Raw genomic sequence first — 17,883 nt, 5'->3', positions numbered from 1 at the left:
TGCTTGTGAGTCTGATAATGCTAACCCTTAAGAGGGTTAAGTGTTATCTTTTTTAATTGTTAGGAGGCAGATATCTTGGAGGTATAATTCCTGTAATCACATTTTGGAATCAATAATCTCCGAAAGAATGATTTTCACATTTTTTCAATTTTTTTTAATACAAAGCATAGGGAAATTCAGGGGTTTCTCATCTTGTCAAAGAAGCCTCTGCACTGCTCCCACAGATAGGGTAGTCTGTTAAACATTCACGGAGAGGTAAAGGGCTAGGAAAATTGGAGTAAATAATGTTTATTATGCCAAACTCTTCGCATAGAGAGGTTCAGAGAGGTTAACTGGCTTAACCAGTAAGAGAGCAAACAGATTCAATCCAAGATTTTCTGGTTCTCAAATTTATGTTCTATTGACTACATCTCACTGCATGTGTGTGTGTGTGTGTGTGTGTGTGTGTGTGTGTGTATGTATACACACATAATATTTGAGACTTTCAGATTTCTTTATGATTATTTTAAGATTAGAAGATATTTTTAAATCATCCATAATTCCACTCTTCCAATGACTTATCATGCATATTTTCCAATCATTTTCTGTATATGCTTTAATCATAATTGATTGTGATATTGAGTATGTGTGTATGTGTATGTATATATTTTTTGTAAAGTGATTTTATTTCATATTATAAACATGTTGTAATGTCATTAACTATTACTTTGAAACATTATTAATGGCTGCAAAGTATTCCAATGTATGGATGAAGCATTAACTTATAAGTTGTTTCTCATTTGTTGCTCTTATAAGTAATGCTGTAATGAACATCTTGAGCATAAATCTTTATCTATATTTTTAGTGCTTATTGAGGATAAATTCCCAGAAGTAAGTTTCCAGAGTTACACTGCCTTTTGGGAGGCTGCAGAAGCCTTTCAAGAAAGAGCGAGCCAATATATCGATCTGAATTTCTTTTTTTAGCAAACCCTAGCTGAATCCAGGGTCTCTTCCCTGTGGCTACTTAATATAACTTTCACCTGTGCCCACTTATTTATGTGCTTGCTTCTGATCAATAAATATGTTCTATCAATTGAAATAACAGACAACATACTCATAAAAATAAATGACAGTTATAGGATTTAGATTAGCCATCAGAAATAAATTGAAATAGAAAGAAACAAAGCTGTATTTTTATCCTCTAAAAATTAATATGAAAACAGAACATTATAGGCAGTCTGAATAGAGTGTGTATGTGAAACCCTCACTGTGAAGTCCCTCCTTAGTGCACAGATATTAATAACAAGGTCAAAGCGTCTCCAGTTTAAAAGTTGCTTTGGTCCCTTCTCTTGGTGTGCATACAATGGCATGAAATGTCTTGTACCTCCCTTTCTCCATTTTACCCCAAATCATGATATATAGCTTGAGTCCCACTTCTGAGAATCCTTAATACAGGTAGAGATGCTAGCAGAGTCCAGCCACCTGGCTGAATTGATTCTTCTCAGGATTCTTGTGAACTCCATGCAAATTGTTACCATCTCATGTTAAGTAATGCTAATGTATTAAAGTTAGGATTCATTAGCTCTTCAGGAAGGAAGCTTGTAGGTATGTGGATCTATAATAATTTACTAGCGATAAGGAGGCTTTAATTCCATGCCCTAAGGCCTGTGTTTCTTTGTTGTTGTCGGTAACTTGTTTGTAAAGACTAAAGATTTGCAGAGATAATAGAATGAGGTAACTGACTGCACAGATGTGATCAAAATAATAGAAATTTGATGTGGTTATCTTCTGGATTCCAAACATCTGGAGGAGAACACCACAACCTCCACTCCATCACATGATTTCTGAATCTCTGGGTACTGGTTTGTGTGTAAGCCAAAGCTGTGTTTTCAAAAGGCTCCTCAACGGCTATGCTTTCCCAGGCTTTAGCATGTGTGATTCCCTAGCTATATAATGACATCGATAATGTGAACCCAGGCCTTGTAAGCTAGTCAATACCGACAGAGCTCTTTGAAGGAAAAATGCTCAAGTATTCTCCAGCATTCTTTTGTGACCTTGCAGGAAATAGTGCTGTTCAAGTCCCTAAATGAGTTTGTTTGTAAGTGGTTTCCTTCAGAAATTTAGCTAATCTATTTTCTAACAGTTTCTGCATTTTTTTTTTGTTTTTAGTTTTGAGAAATGAAAATTTTCTCATAGGCCTCCCCCCACTCCCCACCCCCAAAAAAGAACATGACAGTGCAGCTAAAGATTTGGGATACCATTTCAATTAGGTATTTAGTCATCTCGAAGTCTGAGACTGAAACATGCTCTCCACACATGTTCCCTTCACTGTCAAGTATCACTGATGAGCATTTAATAAGGCTGCAGTTTGGATACACAGGATTCTCTTTAAGTCTGTGTTCCTGAACTTGTTTTGATGACTTTTGACTAGCACATTTCTGGGCGGGGAGCAAAATCTATTTTGAGTGAAATCGAATTTTGGCTAGTTATTTTTGGAGGGTGACCCCCTGTGGGTTTTTGAAGACAGGGAACACATGAAACGTGTGTTGTTGTATAAGATCAGAAGGAGAACGTGGATAGGAGGGTGTCTGGGTGCTTAGAATCCAAATTTGCTGTCTTTGCTTGCTTTATGAATTATTTCTTCCTCTTAAATTCAGCAGGCCTCTTCTCCCTGCTCTTATTTCAAATATTCAGGCCTCTGATATTTATCATCACTCTCTGATAAGAGAGTGGATGCTCACTGCTTCCTTGGTGTTGGAATCTTAAATTTTATGGTCCTTAAAATTTTGCCTTCCCTTGCTGTTTGGTGAAACGTAATTCGCAGGTCCCATCTTTCCTTCTTTCCCTAGCCATCGAAGCCCCCTTCCCTGCCTTGCTCCCTTACTGGTGCTGCCTCCTCTGTGACCTCCAATTCCTGGGAGCATGTCAGCCCCTCCTCCCTTACAGCTGTCTCAAAGCCAGCTCCATCTCTTCTACAAAGCCTGTTCTGTTCCTCCTGCTGGCTATCACTTTGCTATCTTTTAACACCTCACAGATTTTGATTTAAGCACCTCACAGATTTTTATTTATATTACTTTGAGACACTCACATTCTCATTTTCTGTACTTGCGTCTCCCCAGTAGGCTCTAACATTCTGAGGACAGCAGTGTATCTTAGTCACCTCCGCACCTCGGTAATGCTCAGAGCAGAGGCTGGCATATGACAAGTGCTGGCATACGGGTCTTTTGGCGAACAAGAGAGAACATGTGAGTGTAGTAACATTTCACTCTGATGCACTTATGGAGTCTGAGGGAATGAAGAAGAGAGTGGCTCACTACTTCCATGGAGTTGGAGTCTTTGATAAAATAAGACAAATTTCTCATTCTTCTTGGCATCAGTGACTAGGCCAGCCCACCAGGGTCTAGGGGACTTCATCACTTCTCCAGTCTGAAGTAAATCCAGACCCTCAGTGCTCACCTGGTCTCTTGTATTTCTGCCCAGGTGCCTCTCTCTGCGTTCATACCCCCACCCCACCCTGCTGCCTGTGGCCGAAGTTGCTACCTCCACTCAGCCTCTCAGGGGCAGCCTCTCAGGGGCAGCCTGAGAGAGGACCCATGGAGAGGTCTTCATTCAAAGGGAAACTCTTCTTTTGTTATCCTCTGCATAGAAATCTAGATTTTTCTCTCTTTTCTGCCTGCCTTGGTTCCACATGTTTTAGTGATTGCTAAACTAGACCTTTCAAACTGCCTATTTTCAAAACAAGCAATGCAGACTCCCAGATTCTAGTTTACCAGATTTGGGTGATTTCATTAATAGAAAACATCATTTGACAATGCTACAAATATTTTAATATCTTAATATCTTTTTCTTTAGTCATATTTTTTTCCAAAAATGGAAAACTGCTAGGCATGTCCATTCACAACACACTGACTGCCAGGCATGGTAGTGCACGCCTGTAATCCCAGTGCCCCAGAAGACTGAGGCAGGAGGATCTCAAATTGAAGGCTAGCCTCAACAACTTATCAAGACTCTTGTCAAAATATAAGAAAATTAAAAGGACTAGGAATGTATTTCAGTAGTGAATCATCTCCAAGTTCAATACCTAGTACCTCTCCACCAAATTTGTTTTTGTTAACAAAATGCATTGACCAAGTTTTTAATGACATGACCAGATATGACTGTTGAGTGAAGACTATTACAGACTCAACACTAATTCAACTGGAAATATTGTGATTTCTTTATCCAGATACTTTCCTTATTCCTTCTTTTTTAATCATTTGTTCATTTTAGATATCATGACAGTAGAGTATATTATGGCATATTATTCATACATGGAGTATAACTTAGTCTAATTAGGATCCCATTCTTGTGAGTGTACATGGTGTGGAGTTACACTGGCCATGTATTCTATATGAACATAGGAAATGTACATCCAATTAATTCTACTGTCTTTCCTATTCCCCTGTCTTCACTTCATTCTCTTTATCTAATCCCAACCTTATTCCTTCTTATTCAGACAAAAACAAAAAAAAACAGAAAAAAGAAACCAGCACGCTAAGAACAACAACTGGAGTTCTGTTTGGCTAACGGGCAGTCAATGTGTCCACTAATGAGGACACTGAGACCATGTGCTCCCAGGAACACCTGCAGAGTTTTAAGGAACAGTGCTTCAGGGACCTCCCCTACTCTCCCTCTCTACCCCACCATGTCCCTCCCTGGAGACAGATCTCAGTACCCTCAGAGGCCCTGTAGAACTCTTTAGTGCTTATGGAGAGTTGTTCTTGAACCATTTCCCCAACTGATCTTCCTGGATTAGCAATGCATACAAAAGGGGTAGTGTGATTTTTCTGAACATGGTATCAAATTCTAGTTTGGGATTTTTATATTTACTATTGTGCTGAAGGCCAAACTAAGACTCTTGGATAATGTGTAGAACTATATGAGAGAGGGGGGGATGAGAGAATATGATTATATTAGTGCTAATATAAAAGCTGGTAGAATCTTCTTATAGGGATGTTCTTTCATACTGTTAGGAAAATGGGTCATAGGAAATTATAAATGTAGGTAAAATACTGCTAAAATACTTTCTATTTTAGAGGCAGCCAAATAATCAACAATTTGATTTCTTTTTTAAAAATATTTTTTAATTGTCAATGGGCCTTCATTATGTTTGTTTGTATGTAGTGCTGAGGATTGAACCAATACCTCACATGTGATAGGCAAGCCCTCTACCACTGAGCTGAAACCCCAGCCCAATGATTTGATTTCTAACACTCATGTTTGCCATGAGGACTTTTACAATGAGATTATATGGCCAAACTTATTTCTCTGTTTACTTTACCAAAAAGTTATCAATTGCCCCTAAATCTCCCCTCCAAAATTCTCAAAAATGTCTACAGACATCTCAAAAAAAAGTATGTATATTTTTCAGATCTCATGATTTCTTGCAGCTCTTCCTGCAACATTTGATTATTGCTCTTATAAATAGGGCAAGAATTACAATTAAGAAGGATTTGAAAATGACATACTATCCTAGTAAACACGATTGTAAATAATTAGTTGCTACATTGTCGCCTTTCCTTGATATTATATTCATGTCGGAAGCTCTTAACCATGTATGTAGAATCAGTTCACTAAGGTGTATGTGGTTGTTTTAGTAAAAAGTTTAAATTGAGGTTTTGTTCAATACTGTAACTCCCTAATTCCACAGTTTCTTTGAGAAAATCAGATTCAATTTATGGCATGTCTTTCTGGATCTACATCCTGTTAGAGGTGAGCACCCTGCCTACTGTCACTATCGTAATGGAAGATGAGTCAGAATTTCTTCCTTCCTTCCCTTGTTTTCCCTATGTCCCTGATTACTCCCAGAAGTTCACTTTCTACAGAGTAAATTTTCCAAGGCATTAATCTATGACTTAGGTACCCAAGTTTCCCAGATCTTTGTAGTTGTCATATCCCTGTTTTAAAAAATGCAAATACTGCCATCTCTCTCACCACTGCTCTTTTGTTTTGGTTTTTTGGTTTTGTTTTGTACCAGGGATTGAACCTAGGAGCACTTAACCACTGAGCCACATCCCCAGCCCTTTTTATTTTTTTATTTTGAGACAGGGTCTTGTGCTTCAGGCCTTGCTAAGTTGCTGAGGCTGGCTTTGATCTTGCAATCCTCCTGCCTCAGCCTCCCAAGCCACCAGGATCATAGACATGCACCCAGCCACTGCTGTCTTTTTTAATAACCAGAATAACCTTTGGAGTAGCTTTAGTGGTCCTCAAGAGTTAGAGGCTTTCTGGGATGTTCTGAAACCAAGACTGCAAGTTGTGTACCATGATTGAAGAAAGGAAAATACTTACTTAGCATCATCATGATCCTGGGTAGTTAAATTATTTATATGCTGAACCTTCTTTCAAATGATGAAATTGGGGTCAAGAAAAAATAGATAGTGAGGTGCAGTACAAATACCTCTCCAGCTTTAGTAAGCTTGCTATGGTCAACAGAGATCTGTCTTCATAAAAGAATGTCCCCACACCCTCAAGTGGTGTGTATGCTGGGATCCATAGGCGTACTCATTTATGATGTCACCAGTGTGGCAAAAATATCACAGGAAATTCTGCTATGCCTAGAGTAAGCAGCCAGCTCAGGCATGCTATTTGACCAATACCATCCAACTGGGGGCTCCCATTTCAGCATCTGTCATCAATCACTCAGCCTTGGTTCTTCAGCACACCCTGCATTGCTTTTCATACATTTTCACCCTACCTATCTACTCATGTCTGAAAAAGAGCACCTTTTCTCTAACCACTAACAGGTTTGACAGGTCATGTCACCTACTGGCTTCCTCCTCATCTCTCCTTCATCCCCTTTGTGCTCTAGCAGCGGGTGAATACACTACTGGGAGGTTATGGTCCATCACCTTCAATGTAAAACTTTGCTGATGTTTCTTAAAGTGCATCGAAGCAAAGTCAGGGTCTTTTTAGAGTGTTCTACTGAGCTTTTCAAAAATGAAATTTCCCCCATACCAGTGAGAGAGGGACACCTATAGAATGGCAGAGCTATTTCAACTCTGTTCACACTAGTGTGACATATAGGATAAGGTGGGAGGGGCCCCAGTAGATTCACCAAACACCGTACATTTAGATCATGTAATACAAAGTCACTACTAGATAAATCTTCCTAAGACAAATACTGTCACAACAGAAAGTTTCCTACAATACACACATCAGAGGGCCCTTATGCTCCTCTGTCCAGTTTAACACCACCACAGCCATGTCCACGTGACCGTCACGGATCTATTTGGATGGCTTAGCTCTTAACAAAGATGACCCATGGAAGTTGGATCACATTTGTGGGAATTTTATCCCTTGATGTGTTTAACAAGGGGGACAAGAAGTATGAGCAGTTTTCTGAGAAACAGAAAATTAAAGTAAGAGAAGCAGATCATGTCAATAAGGGCAGAAGTTAGAAAGTCTAAATCCTTTTTGTCTTTTAGATGTGTGTACTAGCAGTAGTACCAAAAAAATATAGGCCTTTCATAAATATTTGTTAAGAATTCTGGAATTATTTTAAGCAATCGTCTAGAGATTCTAGACTAGACAAAGCATTCGAAATAAATCCTTGCAGTTTGTGGTATAAAAAGTGAATTACAAGACACCAGAAAATAAAATGTACATTCAGATTTTTGAGCTGAGACACCAAAGCCACTCACTAGAGACACTCTTAAGTATAAACATACCATCCAACAAGAAAACTCTCACGTATCCTTTGTGGAAAGGATAGCAGAATGAAGTGTGGCACCTGAGGTCCCTGTGGGCTATCTTCAGTTACACCAGGTCGGACAGTTTGTGCCTGACAGAAGGCAGCTAGGAAGGGAAGACAACCAATGTGAAGATTTTAAGCACATTTTGGGCATTATAAATATTCTAGATACTCCACTGGGCCTAGAAGGGCAACTTGGTCCAAATGGTTTTCCACCTTCCTCCTGGAGAACCCACCAGTTCCTCCTATAAGGACTTCTCTTCCATGTAAAGGCCCAGAACCAGTTAATGACATTCAAGAGTGTAACAGCATGGAAAGAAAGTTTGTAAATGAACTATGTTCCTCCCTTTCCTCCCTAATTTCTTTCTCCCTGTGCTCTAAAGATCAGGGTATCTCCTTCTAACCCCAGAGCTTGTGTTTCATGTAGAAAGAATACCTGGCAAATGTCCTACGTGTTCTAATGCATAGATGGAAGGAGAGAACAGCTCATGCAAGCACTGATTTGACATTGATGAACCCCAGCAGGCATTGGGAGCCAGTCCCCCACTACCCTTTGGACTGTCTAAAATGCCCTCGCTAGCCGGAGCCCTGTGCTAGCTACAGCGTTCGCACATTTCTTGTTAATCAGCTGCCTAGGCTTGAGACTGTGTGTTTTGGTGTTGTTTGTGTGTGCAATCTCGTGCTGCTTCCTGAACGCATGTGTCCCTTCCCTTCACAGCCTACTCGACACCCAGCACCTCCCCCGCAAACCGATTCGTCAGTGTTGGACCACGGGATCCAAGCTTTGTAAATATCCCTCAACAGACACAGGTGGGCCGCTCTCATCTTTTCTGTATGTGGTGCAGCTTGTATTATTCATCAGGTGCATTTTAACTTGTCTTCTGGCACACCGGGCTGCACGTCCCAGCCCCACTTCAGCCCCTCTCCCCGTAACCCCATCCCTCCCAGCCCTCCAGCCATGGTTCCCTGTGTTCTCAGGAATCCTAGAAAATGTGCCTGCAGGTTTCGCTTGTGGTATTCAGGGTGTACAAGAGGAGGGCGTCAGTGCCATGACGGCCCTTGCTGTGCAGGGTGAGGTGGCCGGTGCCCCCCCTCCCCCGCTCCCATCAAAGAGTTCATGGCTCTCTAAATGCAAGCAGACAGAAGTGGGCTCCACACAATCTGGTTGCAGAGACATCAGAGTGCATGCTGGAAGTGGGGGGACCAGCCATTCCTCTGTATTCAGTATAGGGTCCCCAGGAACCTGGCAAGCTTTCTAAATGAAAGAGGAGACAGGCTTGATGAGCCATATGAAGTTGCTGGTGTTGGTCCAGAAATCAGCATTTGGAATAGTGGCTGCTGGCCCTGGGGTGCAGGGAGCGGGGCAGGGAGGACATAGTGTCATTCTGGAGGGAAGCAATTGAGAGAGGCATGTGCATGAGGTCCAGAGTTTGTCTGTCAGTAGACGGGTGTGTTTGGGAGTGGTATAGGTAAAAGTGAAGAATTCTTTTTAAAAAGTTTTGGAATGGCTGCTGTGAATTTGGAAGCAATGGTCATTTTTGAGTTCCAGGACATGTTTGTAGTTTTGTGAAATAGAATTAGATTCAAGTTTTTAAAAGAAGCTACACTGATTTCCTAATTAGAATGTGACCATATATTATCATAGCTGACTCAAGGAAAGTATTGTCTCTGTAAGGCTCTTCATGTGGTGTTTGAAATATTATCTGAGCAATTTTGTGCATGTGCCTGGGTATGTGAGCCCCAGATGCCTAATTTGTAACTATTCATCTGTTTGTAAAATTATAGCCAGGTGCTTATGACCATAATAGATTTGCCTTTCTGGGTCCATTTGCTCCCTGTCTATAGGACTTTGGTTTATCGTTGTGTCAACAGAACAGATTCAACTTCATGGCCTCTGAAGCCTTCCTTCCATCTAAGCAGGCCCATGGAAGTACAGCACCAGCCAAAAGGGAGAGCTGGAGGAAGTGGGGGGGGGGGGGTTAACGCTTGAATTTCCCACCTCTGTTGTTTCTTCTGATACTGGCTTGCACATGGTTTCTGGGATTAAAGTCTCCTATTCTGTTCCTCCCATAAAACTCTTTCAGTTATTTGCTTACTTCCCCAAACCTTCAAATACTCAAATGTTTTCCTGGTGAATTTGAAGTTAAATGTTTACCTTGAAAACTTTAAAATAGAACATACTTTGACTTAGTGCTATTGGCTATGTGTTTTCAAGTGCAGGAGAGGTGAAGAATTGTGGCCTGTGGCTCTCTGTTGGATGAATACTTCCTTTTCTCAGAGCATTAGTGTATTCAGGTTACTTCATTAAAAACCCTAAAAATACAGCTTTGAAATGTCCTGTCTGTATTTTACATAGTAACTTTTATATACACTTTGATTCACAGCACTGAAGTAGTATCCTTTGTTCCATTCAATTTATTTCTAATTAAAATGTGGTATATTACAATATCACTTTGTTTCTCAAATGCCTTATTTAACCCTGAGACTGAGTCTGTGTGATGCTGACCACAAAAATTCAATTCTTAAAAATCCAGATTTTCCACGCATCTGGATGGATGATGTCATAGAGACCCAATATTGGCATCTGGCTGAATTTTTTTGGTTTCCGTTAAATATTTGGCTTCAGGAGGACAATAGCTTAAATGCTTCTTACCACAGTGACACCTGCCACATTTGGCTTGAAGAAAGACATTCCCAAATGTCTTATAAGATATTATGCTAATGGAATGGTCAATTTCCCATAGATATAGATACGATACGTCTTGCGGTAAAAATTGTGTGCTCTACATGTTTTAATTTTTAAGATGTATTAACACTTTTTAAAAAAAAAAAAAAAGAAACTATTTTCTGGAACTATTTGGTGTTAGATACTTGTGTATAGAGAAATAATAAAATAGTAAATACAAGCTACCTTTCAGAAGGACATTAGTTCCAAGAAGGAACTCTTTTTCACAGGAATTTTTAAAAACAAAATTTGAACATGACCTGCAGATTAGTAATTTCCTAGGCATGCTGTGTTTTTGCTGTACTGATACTTTTGTTAGAAGGCACGGAATTTTTATTAATTGAAACACAGGGGAGTTTTCTGGGAAAGCAAAATTTATCTTCCTAACTCTGGAGCAGTAAAAATTGGAGATACTTGAGCTTTCTAAATGCAGAAGAGGTATTCTTCACTTTAGTCCATAAAGAGATGCAAGATAAAATGGCCTTTCTTTCTCCCAAAGACCAGTTCCCAGCGGAGAGCTCTTAAAATGCCTAAAGCGTCATCCTATATAAGACATATTCTGTACTGTTTTTTTTTTCCCCTATAAGGGGGAACTTAGTGCAGAGACATTGTAAGCAGGCTTTTAGTTAATATTAAGGCCTTTCTTAAGAACAAGTGTATTTGATTGTATGTTATATTTACTGATCATTTTCTGTGTACTAAATGTTTTAGGTTCACTATCCAACAAATCTTGATAGCCACCCAATAGGATAGATTACCTCCACTTTATATATATATATATATATATATATATATATATATATATATATATATATATATATATATATATGGAAACCTCTTCTTTAAGAGATTGTTGATTTTCCCAAGGACATAAGTAGCGAAACAAAAATTTGCACCCAGTTTTATCCGACTCCAAGTCCTATGCTCTCTGACCACTGTACCACACTGCCTCACAAGCTTGGGAGCACTTTTCCCTGGAGATATTCAAACAGAGACTGACACTCAATTCTCAGGAAAACTACTGGCATGTTCTCTGCTTTTATATCTGAAACCACATCAAAATCTCATTATTAGTATGTACCCAAAAGAATTGAAAGCAATGTTTCAAAGAGATATTTGTACAATCACATTTTTTGCAACATTATTCACAGTATCGAAAAGATAAAATCAACCTAAGTGTTCCATCAGCAGATGAATGGATAATTAAAATATGGTTTATATATGACATGGAATAATATTCATTCTTAAAAAGGAAGGAAATACTGACATATGCCACAAGGTGGATGAATCTTGAAGACATTTATTTCATTTACAATAGAAATAAACCAGTCTCAAAAAGATACATGCTAGGGGCTGGGGACATAGCTCAGTTGGCAGAATGCTTGCTTCACATGCACAAGGACCTGGGTTCAATCCCCAGTCACACAAAGAAAAGAAAAAGATATGTGCTCTATGGTCTTACTTACCTGAGGTACCTCAAGTGGTCAACTAATAGATACAGTGAGTATAGTGGTAGTTGCTAGTGGCTGAGGGATGGGTGAATGGGGAGTTAGCATTTGAAGGTTGGGGTTTGCATTTTATGAGATAAGATGGCAATGGCTGCATTGCAGTGTGAAAGTGACCCAAACCAGACATGTAAAAATGGTCTCAATGGTAAAGCTTGGATATATTTCACCACCATTTTTAAAAAGTAATGATTAGATCAATTCTAAAGGTCCCCCTACCTCTAAAGGGTCTGAAATAATGCAAAACAGTTGATGACTGAGAAAAGTGCAAATTCTCACACCTGGCACAGAGTGGCTACTCTGCACACATCAACTGAATCTTAACGATTTACAAGAAAGTTTTAAAATGGTGAGTTTTTCTTATTACAGTCCTGAAACATGTTAATTCTGGAAAATACAGATGAGAAAAATAATAAAAATCACCTGTAGTCCTACTGTTAGCATTTCTATATAAATCCATTCTAACCCTTTCTATGCATACAAATAATATTGCAAAAATGAGATCCTAGTATATACACTGTTCGGTAGCCTGCTGTTTCTTCCCCTTAACAATATATTATGGCCTTCTTTCCATGTAAATTGGAAGAATTGAATATTGGCTTTTATTGCACCTATTCATCATCTGTAATGATTGGTGGGGAAAGACAACATGGATAATTGAAAGCCATTTTTTCTCCTCCTTCTCTTGCAGTTTATTTTTTTCTCCAGAGAATTCCTCCCTCACTGGGGTAGCGTCACCTGCCCTCGCTTTGCCTTGAGCTGCGTTCCTGTCACACTGCTGCCAGTGGCACTGCTCATCTTACCCTGGCCTTGGCTGGGGTGGGGCATCCCTGGCAAGGCCTCTGTCCCATTTGTTGCCTGGCTTGTTCGCCACCTCTGCTCTTTAACTGCCTTTCATCTTCCTCCTCCACCTCCATGTTGAAGCTCCTCACCAACAGGACAGGCAGCTACCTCCCTCCCTGCGGCCTTCCAAGCACCACCAGTCCTGAGAAACCGACCGTTTTCTCCATGACGGTTGATACTAACACCACAAAGAGTATGGCCATGAAAGTGTTTCTATAACTTTGGACACTATTAATACACCCTGCCTTGTCCACCGAGGGATCGGGTGCAATAACAGAGAACACGCCATGGTCTCAAACAGAAAGACAGTGGCCATTCCCATTGCATCCCATAATATAATCTGATCTCTGAAAACAAGAGCCATTAAGAAGAGACATTTTTTATTTAGAGAAAAAAATGTTAGGATTTCATCATCAGGTAATAAACAGAAATACCAGTTCCCACACAGGAGGACCAAGCAAAGAACTCATTTTGATTCAGGTTCTACTTTAATCAGAATGCTCAAATAAAATGCTTAACCTGCAGAACTCCAATGAGGACTAATTCTTTAAAATGAAAAATGAGTGCAAACAATATTAAAAACAGGCATTTCCTCCCTAACACCCAAATCTATCACTGTTCTGTATCAAAGAATTGTGGTATCTGAAATGCTATTTAAAACCAAATTACCATTTGGGCTATTAGAAGAATCGCTCCGTGTGGCATGGGCCTGATTTGTTGACAAAAAGGCACAGGTGCTGTAACCTTTGCTTAATAAATCATGTAGCCGCCTGACTCACCAGTCCTGTGACTGCCTTTGCCTCCTGAAATTTACAAATGTATGAACAACCTCACACTTCAGTGTCCGGGGAATCCACTGATCTGAGAGGTCCCCTCAGCGCTAAATTATGCAGGTAGCAGCCTTTTGCTTTGCCCGTTGCTCCTAGCACCCATCATACCACCTTGGACATTGGTACCCAAGGAATGTGAGGAGGTGGAGAGGTGAAGTTCATCTCCTTCTGTTGCCGTTCTGTGTGCCATGTTTCCCCAAACCTGAAACCTAAGCTAGGGAGATCTGCAGAACTCTTCCGGGAACTCCTTTCTTTAATCACCTAATGTTTATTCATTGCTTACTGTGTCCCCAACACCTACAAAATGCAGGGAATCACAACTCCCTTCAAGTTGTGCAGAGCCTAGTGAAGGAAACAGATGTAAAGAAACCACAGTACTGACAACACTGTTAATTGTACAGTGTGATACCAACACTACAGGGATTTGCCCAAGAGGCTTTCCAAAGAACAGAAAGGGCAAAAGAGCTCAGAGAGCTTTTTCTGCCCCTGTCTAAGTTTGGTCTGCTGATATGGTTCTTGTCCATTATATCTTTTAAATCCCCTGCTTTTAATTCTTGCCATTCAGTCATGAAACTTTAGTCCAGGCTAAGAAAAGAAATAAGTTCAATTGTGTCTTCTCTGGACCAAGCAGATAAAACTAGAATCCTTTTCTACTGCAGACATTTCAGCCAGGAACTCTCTCACCCCTCTTTTGCAAGAAAGGCCCCATGGGTGCCACATTCTCACCCACCACACCATGCTCACCTGAGATCATGTCTCAGCTGAAGCCTCTGCGTCTCCCACCCTCCCTAAGCCCGCTTCCTGTGGGAGGTTAGGTACCACCACACAGAACTGCAAGGATCAGCTGGACAAAACCAAGAAACTCAGATTTCCTTAGAGAGATAGAAAAAAAAAAAAAAAAGTGTCTCTCTTCCCCATGTAGCCCCACCATCTAGTTAGAATTGAATTTGTTCATTTCAGTTACAAGCCCACACAGCTGAAAGATCCTCCAGGATTGGAGAGGAGGAGCAGATACAATTCCATTTGCTCTTAACTGTGAGAAAATTTGAAACCTTAGTGGCCAAGTTGGTATTCTGTATTAAGTGTCCATGTGTGCCAGGTTCCATGCCCATGTCTGTGCTCATTTTACAGATAAGGAAACTTTTAAGTTCTGGAAAAGTGAATTTGTCCCATGATAACCAAGGTCACTGAGATTCGAACCAGTCTGTCTCCAAAACTCTCTTTCCCAAATACCCATCTGCGTCCTTCTTGTTTACTGTGAAAGATGACTGACCATTTTCTCTTTAAGATGGTCTGAGATAGACAGCAACTCAGGAGGCTGAGGTAGGTGGATCCCAAGTTCCAGCAACCAAATTTTTAAAAGGGCTGGGGGTGTGGCTCAGTGGTAGAGTACCTCTGGGTTTCATCACCAATACCAAAACAAACAAACAAAAAGAGATGGTCTGAGAATGACTCTTCCATCGAGGAATCCGGCCATTGAAATTAGGCCCAATACTCCCTGGGTCCAGTGGCAATGATACTGAACTTGATTTTTTTTTAAGAGCTGCCTCAGTTTCCTATCAGTCCATACATCTGTCAAATCAAGGCTGAACTTATCCTCTCATCTTGCTTTGGAAAAAGACCTTTTCTAATGACATTAGTCTGCATCTGTGAGAACAGCTCGCCTCTGTCCGAGACCAAATAGCACAGCTACTAAGAACCCGGGATTTATTTTCAGATCTTGATAGAGGCTTTATTCCATGACTTAGAAACAGGATGATGTGTATTTTATTTTTGTTGTTGTCATTGATGGTGGTGTTTTGGTTTGTTTTTTGTTGTTTTGTTTTGTTTCTTGGTAATTTAAATTTTCTAGCCTAGTTTCTTAACTGTGAAACAGTGTTCAATAAATACACAATTATTACACATACACACATACATACACACCTCATATGGTTGTTTTGAGACTTAAATTCTGTTAGTATAGAAAAAAGTAAATACTTAGTACCTGTTAAACATTCAGTGAATGATAGTTTCTTCTTCTTTTTTTTAAATTTTTTTTTCTGTGTGTCTGTGTGTGTGGTGACCCCAGGGCTTCACACGTGCTAGTTTCAATTATTATATTGAGTAGATATTTTCTGGATCACAGAATATTTTCTCATTTGGCCTTAATGGGTAGAAATATTATTGTTATCCCCATCATGCAGGGAGAGGGTGGGGGAAGCAAAGTTGAAACAGGAAAAATGACTTCCGAAGACCGAATAGCTATGGGGTAGTAGAGCCAGAACACAAACCCACTTCTGGTTTCTGATTCCATGTGTCCTGTCAGAAAAGGACTTCTGTGAGCTTTCCAGCACATCATGGGCAGAACCTACTTACTGTCTAAAGCAAACCCCCTGGCAAATTAGGTCAAAACCTCTCAAGTTCTTAACCCTGTGAATTGTCCCTTTGAGTGTTTGCCTTGAAGATACCCCCAAACACCTGGTGAAGTTGGGCACATCTGTCTTTCGGTATTCCCCTTAAGCTAAATGCACCCCAAGGAAGAAGAGTCTTCCCAAGGGGGTTGGCATCTCTGGGAGTGGTAAGGACTGGCCAGAAGTGCCCCCAGAATCTGACGGGAAAGGGAACTTCTGTGGAGGTGGTGCCTGGTTATCTTTGTTGTTGAATGGTGAGCCACACTGTGCAGGGATGAGCTGCTCATGCAGTCTGCTTCCCTCGCTCCTGCTACTGCCCGAGGAGTGAAGCCTACAGCTTCCCCGTCTCCCACACCAACCTGAGTGCTGCACACGCTCTCTTCACATGCCCCCGTGGCTGACTCACTGGCAAGCTAGGAGACACTCTTAAAATAAGACTTTCAATAAACAGAACCTTTGTTTTTCAAGTTTTAATTTGGCAGCAATGTTCTAGACATGCTAGGCAAGTGTTCTCCCATGGAGCTACACCCCAGCCCCTCTCTCTCAGTTCTACTATAATCCTGTTACCTTTGAACATATGCTTTGGTTTGGTTTTTAGCCTTTTTGTTTATAATCCAAAAAAAAAAAAGAAGAAGAAGAAGAAGGGGAAACCTCTTAGCTAAAGCAAATTGATGATGGGTGTAAGAATTAAGGGACGTACTGTGGGATCTGGCCAATCAACTGGTCCTGGGATTATGGATGGTGGGGCAGGTAGAGAAAATGAAGTTGGGGAAAGGTAGAAGAAAGAAGCTGTGGGTCTTGTAGAGAACTGACAGGAGTTAGATCACAGTGTGGTGACAGCCTTGCAGGGAACTCAGAGAAACGTAGTATTGACTGCAGGGTCCCCCGTTCAGATTTCTAACCTTCCGATCATCTTGATGATGATGCTTCTGATGTGTGGAAGTTTCAGGAGCATAAGGGAAATGTGCTTGATGCTCACAGTCTGATTTCTTTGGGGGACCAGGGGAAGAAGTCATTTTGAGGGGAATAGGGAAAAAGGGAATTGTGGAATAGGGTAGACCTGTTTTCACATCCTCGCATTGCCATTTGTCTGAGTGATCTTCTGTACATTCTCCTTTAAAATTCAGCTTCCTCATCTATGAAATGAAGGCAATAATAGCATTTAACTCCTAGGAGAAAAACCAATTAAGGATGGCTTAAACCAATCAGGTTATTTTTCCAACATAATAAGAAATCTGTGAGTGCTTATTGGCACTGTTTCAACTGCTACAGGATGCCAGCAGGAACCCACGCTCGTACTAACATTCTGCTCTATCATCCTTAGCATGTTATCTTTTCATTCACAGGCTTGGTTCCTCTGCTTGCAAAATGGCTGCTGCAGCACCAGACCTCATACCCATATCATACCCCATTATTCCTCTAATATCAAGAAAAAAGGCCCTGCTGTACTCCACCTCAGTAACCTACTAACAAAATTCTACTTAGGTCTCATTGGCAAAAAAAAAAAAAAAAAAAAAAAACAGATCAAATTTTAATTGTTAGCTACAAAGGATTTGGAGAAAGCAGCACAAGTTTATTTTGATTGACTTAAATCATTACCCATTTACCCAATATTGGTCACACTTTCCTCCCTAAACAAAATCCTGCCAAGGAAGAAGGGGCAATAGATAATGAGCAGGCTGACAGTGTCTGCCATGTCCCTTTTCTCCACCCATGGTGAGTTCCATGCACGTTTCAATGTCCATAATTGCACTTGACCTTTCTCTCTGAATTCTTGTCTTCCCATGGTGCCTGTCCTCCACACACTCACCATGTCTAGGTGATATAGGCTTGTGTGGGTGAGTGAAGCCTTACCTCTTTTCAGCCTTGTTTGCAGCCTAGA

The 17,883-nt window shown here is 40.5% G+C and overlaps 1 protein-coding gene across 3 annotated transcripts in view; it reads left to right on the top strand.

Annotated features, from left to right (window-relative positions):
* The window catches only part of NFIA (nuclear factor I A), a 356,321-nt gene that overhangs the window by 312,157 nt on the left and 26,281 nt on the right, over positions 1-17,883 (top strand). For 2 of the 3 annotated variants that reach the window (XM_081306357.1, XM_081306355.1), the window contains one exon: positions 8,427-8,518. The exons of the other annotated variant lie outside the window; for it this stretch is intronic. In XM_081306357.1, coding sequence (XP_081162483.1) covers positions 8,427-8,518 — 92 coding nt within the window. The remainder of the gene's footprint in view (positions 1-8,426; positions 8,519-17,883) is intronic. 3 annotated transcript variants of the gene reach the window in all.

Source organism: Spermophilus citellus (assembly GCF_964194105.1).
Source record: "Spermophilus citellus genome assembly, chromosome: 9".
Classification (NCBI taxonomy): domain Eukaryota; kingdom Metazoa; phylum Chordata; class Mammalia; order Rodentia; family Sciuridae; genus Spermophilus; species Spermophilus citellus.
The sequence above is the reverse complement of the archived record's forward strand: the minus strand, read 5'-3'. Positions and strand labels throughout refer to the sequence as shown.